We start from the raw sequence: 6,924 nt of genomic DNA, 5'->3' as shown, positions 1-6,924 counted from the left end.
CTTTTGGTGCGTCTCCAGAACACTGGACCTCAGGGCGCCTCTTCCAGGGCCCAGAGGATTCAAAGCGCACTCTCAGCTCGTCCCCTACAGGTATGCTACCACAGGGCGTGGGGGAGTGAAGGCACTCTGTGCGCGCACCCTGTTTACTGGATCACAGGGCTTGGAGCAAGGGACTATAGGGCGTGTTCCAGGTGCTCTCTGGAAACGCCTCCTGCGCAGGTCCGCCCACCCCAGCACTTGCAGGGGACCGACCGCCCCTGCGCTAGCAGGGAACTGCCCAGCCCAGAGGCGTGCTTGGGTTCCTGTGGGATAGCACCGCCCAGCTGAGTGCCACACCGCAAAGGCACAGGGGAGTATCCAGTGTGCCTTTTGCCTTTCTCCCAGACACAGTTTTGGCAGTCTCAAGGCACTCGCCCTGTGTCTCTAGAGGCTGGAGCCTGGGGGGGGGAGGGGCGGGGAGGCCAATTGTGTTCAGGCTCTGTCCGTGCCCCTGGGGGGCCAACTCCCGAAGCCTCCAACCCACCACTGTCCCCACCCAACTCACTCAAACCTCAGGTTCTTGCAGTCTGCCTCTTCCTCTGGTGGGAGTCCTGGCCGCCAGTGCGTCTCCCGACTGCTGCGTCCGTTGCTGGTCTCCGCGCGGGTCGCGATGGAGCCTGGAGGCTGCGGCTGGTGCAGGTCCCGGGGGTTGGCGACCAGGGTGGGCAGATGCCGGCGGGTCCCGGTGATTCAGGGTCCTGGTGTCCGCAGCGGGGCAGGTCCTGGCGAGTCCTGGTGACCAGGGTGAGCAGATGCCAGCGGGTCCCAATCACCTCCGGTCCTCACGGCCACAGCGTCTTCAGGTCGGTCTTTGGGTGGGTTCGGCGGCTTTCAGCGTCTGCACTCAGAGATGACTCAGCAGGTCAGGAGCGGAAAGTCGTCTTCCCTGTCCTTTGCTTTGTTTTTCCCTGGTTGCTCTTCCGAGTTGTGTGGATTTTTTTGGCTCCACACTGTCCAGGGAACTTCACGTTCTTCTCCCTGTAGTTCTATGCTGCTCCACTTACGCTTTTGTCGCGTTCTAGCCCTCTCTGTCTGTGAGCTCTCTCACAGTCTTCCTCCTATGTCGGCCATCTTGCGAGTCTCCGCTTTTTTGTTTTTTTATGTCTCTTTATTAAAACAACCTGCATATTATAAAAGAATCATGGGCATATTTCTATAGAAGTGGAATCTTTGCCAGTTTGCCAGTTGTCCTTGGCATGGATGATCACATTGTGTCTTCTGAGAAATTTATTCTCATTGATCTGTAATAGCTCTAGGTTTCAGGAAAAAATATATTAAATTAGGGCGGGCATTGTGACATAGCATATTAAGCTTTTGCCTGAGATGCCTACATTGCATATGGGCAATGTTTTGTGTCCTGGCTGCTCCATTTCTGGTCCTGTTTCCTGCTAATGCATCTGGGAAAGCAGAAGATGGCCCAAGTACTTGTGCCCTATACTTATATGACAGACCCAAATGTGACCCATACTCCAATCTTTGGCCCACTCTTGGCCATTGTGGCTATTTGGGGTCTATCTTTCCTTCTCTCTGTATTCCGGATTAATAGGTCTTTTTAAAAATAGATTTTTAAGAAAATTTTTTTTATTGGAAAGGCATATTTACCGAGAGAAGGAGAGACAGAAAGATTTTCAATCTACTGGTTCACTCCCCAAATCTCTGCATTGCCTGAGCTGAACTGATACAAAGCCAGGAGTCAGAAGCTTCTTCTGGATCTCCCATGTGGGTACAGGGTCTTAAGGACTTTGGCCATCCTCTACTGGTTTTCCAGGCCACAAGCAGGGAACTGGAAGGGAAGTGGAGCAGCCAGGACAAAAACTGGTTCCCCAATGGGATCCCTGTGTTTGCAAGGTGAGGGTTTAGCCAATAGGTACACCACACAGGGCCCATAAATAGTTCTTTGTTAAACAAATAGCTGAATTACAAAGGCATTTCTAGTCTCTAATATTAAGTAACTCAGCAGTTTAATTTGTGATTTAGGTAGTCAACCCCAACACCACAGCATTGAATTTTTGACTCTAATTCTTGCATTCCTATCTACACAAACCTAAATAGAGTATGTTGCTCATTTTAGTTAGCAGTAAAGCGAAAATAGCCCATCCACAAACACTAAAACGCTTTAGTTAGGAATTCTGAGAGGAAGTTGGTATAGACAAAATAAAACAGTAAATAAAACATATAATATTTACATAAGTTATTGACAATAAGTCATGAAAAATAGAGCGCAAATATGTGCTAGCTATAGTTTTTGCTAACCTAATCTATATATTATTTTTTGATAAATGCAGTTGCTCATAGATTAAATTAGCATTGACATGTGAATTTTTAATTTATGAATTTATATATTCAAAACCAAGTTTTAAAAGATTAATATATAAAACTCGAAGTGTCTACTTTTTCTTCTGACTTAGCAGCAACGATCATTTATTCTGAGATATTATTGTTACCATCATCATCATCATCCTCATTATCTGTAGAAAACATCTTAACCCAGATACCTGGAGAGAGAAAGTTTTTCATTGTTGGCTTAAATATAAGTTTAGGATCCCTTGTCTGGAGTTCTTAAGACCAAAAAGGCTTCATATTTGGGAGTTTCCTTGAATGTAAATATTCTGCTATTCTTTATGGTTGAGTTGCTCTAATTTGAAGCTCTTAAATCCTAGATTTAAGTCCTAGTTCCATCATCAGTTCCAGCTTCCTATCCTGGAGAGGCAGTAGGTGATGACTCAGTGAGGTGGGTCCCTGTCATGTGGAAGACTTGGCTTGTATTCTGAGATCCTGCTTTGCCTTATCCCAGCCCATGCTTTAATAGATATTTGGGAAGTGAATCAGCAAATGTGAGATGCCTATTTGAATGTCTCTGTTTCTCCACAAATACAAAAGTCAGTAAATATGTGCATGGACTTTTAAAGAAAAAAGCAATTTAATGGAAAAATATTCTCCCTTAAGGGAAAAAGAATCAAATAATAAGAATCTGTATCTAACCTGTTAAAATATTTATTAAATTATGACTATAATATTGGTAAAATTTGTAATTATGAAACATGCAGTTTTTGATTATCAATATAAAATAATTAAAAAGCATTGAAAAATATAGATAATATTGCATTCCAATAAGCCTGAAGAATAAGCAAAAATACTGGTCAGGCTGTCTTCTATTGTGTTTGATAAACTTATTCAGGAGTGTTGTTGGGAGAACACTTGGGATACCCACATGCCTCATCAGCTTGCATGGGTTCTAGTTCTGCTTCTGCCTCAGATTTTAGCTTCCTGCTGGTGTATCTGTGTCCTGGCCTAACACCTGGCTTGAGCCTGGAGCCGTTGCCATAAGCACTTAGGTAGCAATCTGGTCGATGGAACATCTTGCTGTCTTTGTCTCTTTTCTTGCTTTAAACTAAAGTGAATTGATTTAATTTTTTTTTTTTTTTTGCCTTTCCAGTGAGCTTGTTTAATTCCAGGTGATACAGAATTCTCAGCTGGGCCTACTCTACATGCGCAGCTAAGAATGGCTGAATGAAAACTTAGGAGACAGTGAGCTACCATACAGTGGTGTTCCCCCCCCCCCTTTTTTTTTTTTTTTTTTTTTTTACAAAAGTTTATTTGTAAATGTACAATGGGCTCCAAAGTGACACTACATTCTAACTATGGGTGGCTAAAGATGCTCCGGCCGAGACGCCAGATGTTCAGACACGTGTGGGGTCGAGGGCAGCATCACTTCAGGTGCCAAGGAGCAGCTTACTTTTTGCCAGATTTCTTAATTCCACCTGTGGCCAGGGGGCCCTTCCCCACGGCCTTTGCTTTCAGCTCCTCCAGTTTCTTCTGTTCCTCTTTCTGTTTCTGTTTGAAAGCCTTATCCTCCTCATCCATCTCCTTGGCCTGCTTCTTGGGTTGTTTCAGGGGCTCCTTTTTGCCACCTTCCCGGCCGGACATGGCGCCTGCCGCCCCTTCCCCAGACCCTGCCACCGGAAACCAATTTAAAAATTTTAAAGTAACTATTTTCGGTTGCTGTTGTGGCAACACCTTATGTTAAATTACAATTAGACTAATCGAGATAGGAAAACTGACATAATAATCCATAGTTTAAGGGTTTAATATAATTTTTTTGCCTTTATCTAATTGAAATCTTGTGCAACATAATAGAGCTCCACCCTTGTAACCATTCAGTGATCCAGAATTAAGCAGCCCTACTGCCTTACTCTAGTGATAGGAACTTGGAAGGTTGACAAATGTAAGTGATATTAGACTGGCACAGAAGGCAGTTGAAATGGGTAGAAAATCGTATCTATGCCTTAAGCATGTAGGCCTGAACATACCAAATAATGCTTCCACTTACATCTTGCTAATGAGAAAATGTAGTGATGATCCAGTCCCACCACAATGCTAAATGCATTGGAGCTTCCAGTCTTATTTGGAAAGTTAAATCTAAGTTAAATTTACACTATGGAGAAGGAACATGCATTCTGAGCTTAATTTGTAATTTCTGTTCCAAATATTAATTTAATAATTAGGTTTATTGTTAGTGTAAAGTGTTAGTTTATATCATTTAACAATAGACTTTACTACAGTCAAATTAAGTTTTATTTCCTTTACTTAACCAAAGTAAGGAGGCTAAGAGAGAGATAATAGGTTTTAATTATGGTAACAAAATGTTAGGGTCAGTAGTAGTAACATGGAATTTTTGATTTGTAGTCTTTTTTTTTTTTGATAGTTTATGGAGAATGGCGATTTTACTTATTTCAAATGACCTTTTTTGTTATTTCTTGAATAGCAACACATTTGTGAATGATTAGGAAAATTCTCCAGAAATTCATAAACACAGCTGTCACTTAAATATCAGAATGAATGTCTACATTGTGCCAGACTCTGTCAGTAACTATTCTCACAGGATTTATTGGGAGATACAACTTCTCTGTAAACATAAATCTCAGGAGCTAGCATCAAGACATATCCGGCTAAGCTTCTGACAGCAGTACCAGCATTCTATAAGGTTCCCCTTGGAGTCCCAAATGTGTAACTTCCAGTCCAGGTTCCTGCTAATGGCCTAGGAACAAAGTGGGAGATGGTTCAAATGCTTGGGCTCTTGCACCCAGCTCAGGCCATGGGTGAAGTTCCTGGTTTCTGCTTGTGGCCTGATTTTCCCCTGGTCATTCTGGTCTTTTGGAGAGTAAAACACTGTAAGGAAAACTCCACATTTTAAAGAGTAGTAATTTTTTTTTAAAAAATCAGTGTTTTAATTTTGTGTGTCATCTTTGCGCAGGGGCCATGCTAATCTTCTCTGTATCATTCCAGTTTTAGTATATGTGCTGCTGAAGCAAGCACAAAAATCAGTGTTTTAATTTTGAAGGAAACTGGGAGCATGGGAAATATCCATCAATCTTGTCTGGTGTATGTTAAAGCATATGTGGCTTAGGGCAGTTAGAATATTTCTCTACGTTTAGGTTCAACTTGTATGGTAGAAGTACACAAATTTGGGTACAAAACTGCAGTCTTTTAGGGATAAATGGCTTACATCCATGACCAAGACTCATGACTATAGTGTTTCCTAATAGAAAATCCTTAATTCCACTAACACAGTATTATACCCTTTTGTTAAAATTTGAAATTCTTGAACATATAATTTATAGGTCAAGTCATCACAGATGATAACTGATGCATTGCTGAGAAATGTATTTGCTTTATCTGTTGCTCAATAATAAGCTTAAATATGATGTCTTGGTATACATTATAACTCATATATGTCTCAACCCTGGCTCACTCTCTCAGTCATAAATAAATAGTTACATAGTGTCTAACTTAGCTTTTCTCTTCTTGTGTACCTAGCACCAGAACTCTGTATTCTGTGCATGATCACACATGGCATAACATAAAGAACTCTGATCAAGGAAAGATGACATAGGCAGGAAAAACTCAGTGTACAACCACCAAGACACAGCAGGAATCTGTCGCATTAAAATCGACCAGCAATCTCAGTCAGTTTCTGTTCACATTTTATCAAAGATGGAGCTAGATCTTCAGAATAGTATCCACTTTACATGGTATTTATGGAAGAGAAGGTTAAACAACTATACTGATGATATATTTGGAAGAAAACAATTTTTATGTAGAAAGCAAAAAAAGAATAACATTTGAATACTCCATAACAAAGCACCACACGTTAGGATACACAGAAAAAGGGCGAGTCATTGACACTTGAGGAAGTTAGAACTCAAAAGCAAGTGCAAGGTTGACTCCTTCAGAGTGCAGCAAGAAAGATTCTGCTCTATGCCTCTTCTCTATCATTTCATAATTTGCTGTATATCACAAATGCTCTTTGATGTATAAAACGTCACCCTGTGTCTTCCTTCATCATCATATAGTGCTTCTTCTGTTGAAATTGTGTGTCTGAATGTATAATGGTCATACTGGACTAAGGCCCATCCTTAGTTGTAAAGGCCCTGTGTACAAATTAGGTCATTTTCTGAAGTATTAAGAGTCAGGATTTCAACATATGAGTTTAGGGAGACAATGTATCCTGTAACAGTTATGCTTAGAGAATCTCATATATTAACTCAATATGGTTGGTGTATAGAATGGCTCCAGAACTGGAGCCGGATTATAGAGCTTTGTAAGCAGTGCAAAGAGTGATTGTTACTGACAGATGTTAAACTCTAGTGATGTGGATAAGACCCATATTGAAAATACTTCTGATTCCCAACTACATAGTTCTTATAGCTAAGCACTCATGCTAACCACGTGAAAGAGACAAATTCCAGTTTATAGAGGATATAGTAGAGATAAGTAGAGATTTAATAAGTACCAAAACAGTTCTGCTAAGAGTAGATGAAAGTCAAGATTTAAATCTAACCTCATTCCAAGATGCTGTTCTCTTACTTTGTGCCTTATATTACC

General features: G+C 41.1%; 1 protein-coding gene and 1 non-coding gene across 2 annotated transcripts; both read right to left on the bottom strand.

Moving 5' to 3' along the window:
• Positions 1-3,598: 3,598 nt before the first annotated feature.
• Positions 3,599-4,000, bottom strand: LOC118759011 (translation machinery-associated protein 7-like). The gene has a single exon (XM_036495105.2). The coding sequence runs from the start codon at positions 3,964-3,966 to the stop codon at positions 3,772-3,774; it is 195 nt and encodes a 64-aa protein (XP_036350998.2). The 5' UTR covers positions 3,967-4,000; the 3' UTR covers positions 3,599-3,771.
• Positions 4,001-5,252: 1,252 nt separating this feature from the next.
• Positions 5,253-5,355, bottom strand: LOC118759555 (U6 spliceosomal RNA). Its single transcript, XR_004996258.2, has one exon. It is a non-coding gene; the product is annotated as a U6 spliceosomal RNA (small nuclear RNA).
• Positions 5,356-6,924: the final 1,569 nt, after the last annotated feature.

The sequence above is a fragment of the Ochotona princeps genome, chromosome 4 (assembly GCF_030435755.1).
Source record: "Ochotona princeps isolate mOchPri1 chromosome 4, mOchPri1.hap1, whole genome shotgun sequence".
NCBI lineage: Eukaryota > Metazoa > Chordata > Mammalia > Lagomorpha > Ochotonidae > Ochotona > Ochotona princeps.
The sequence above is the reverse complement of the archived record's forward strand: the minus strand, read 5'-3'. Positions and strand labels throughout refer to the sequence as shown.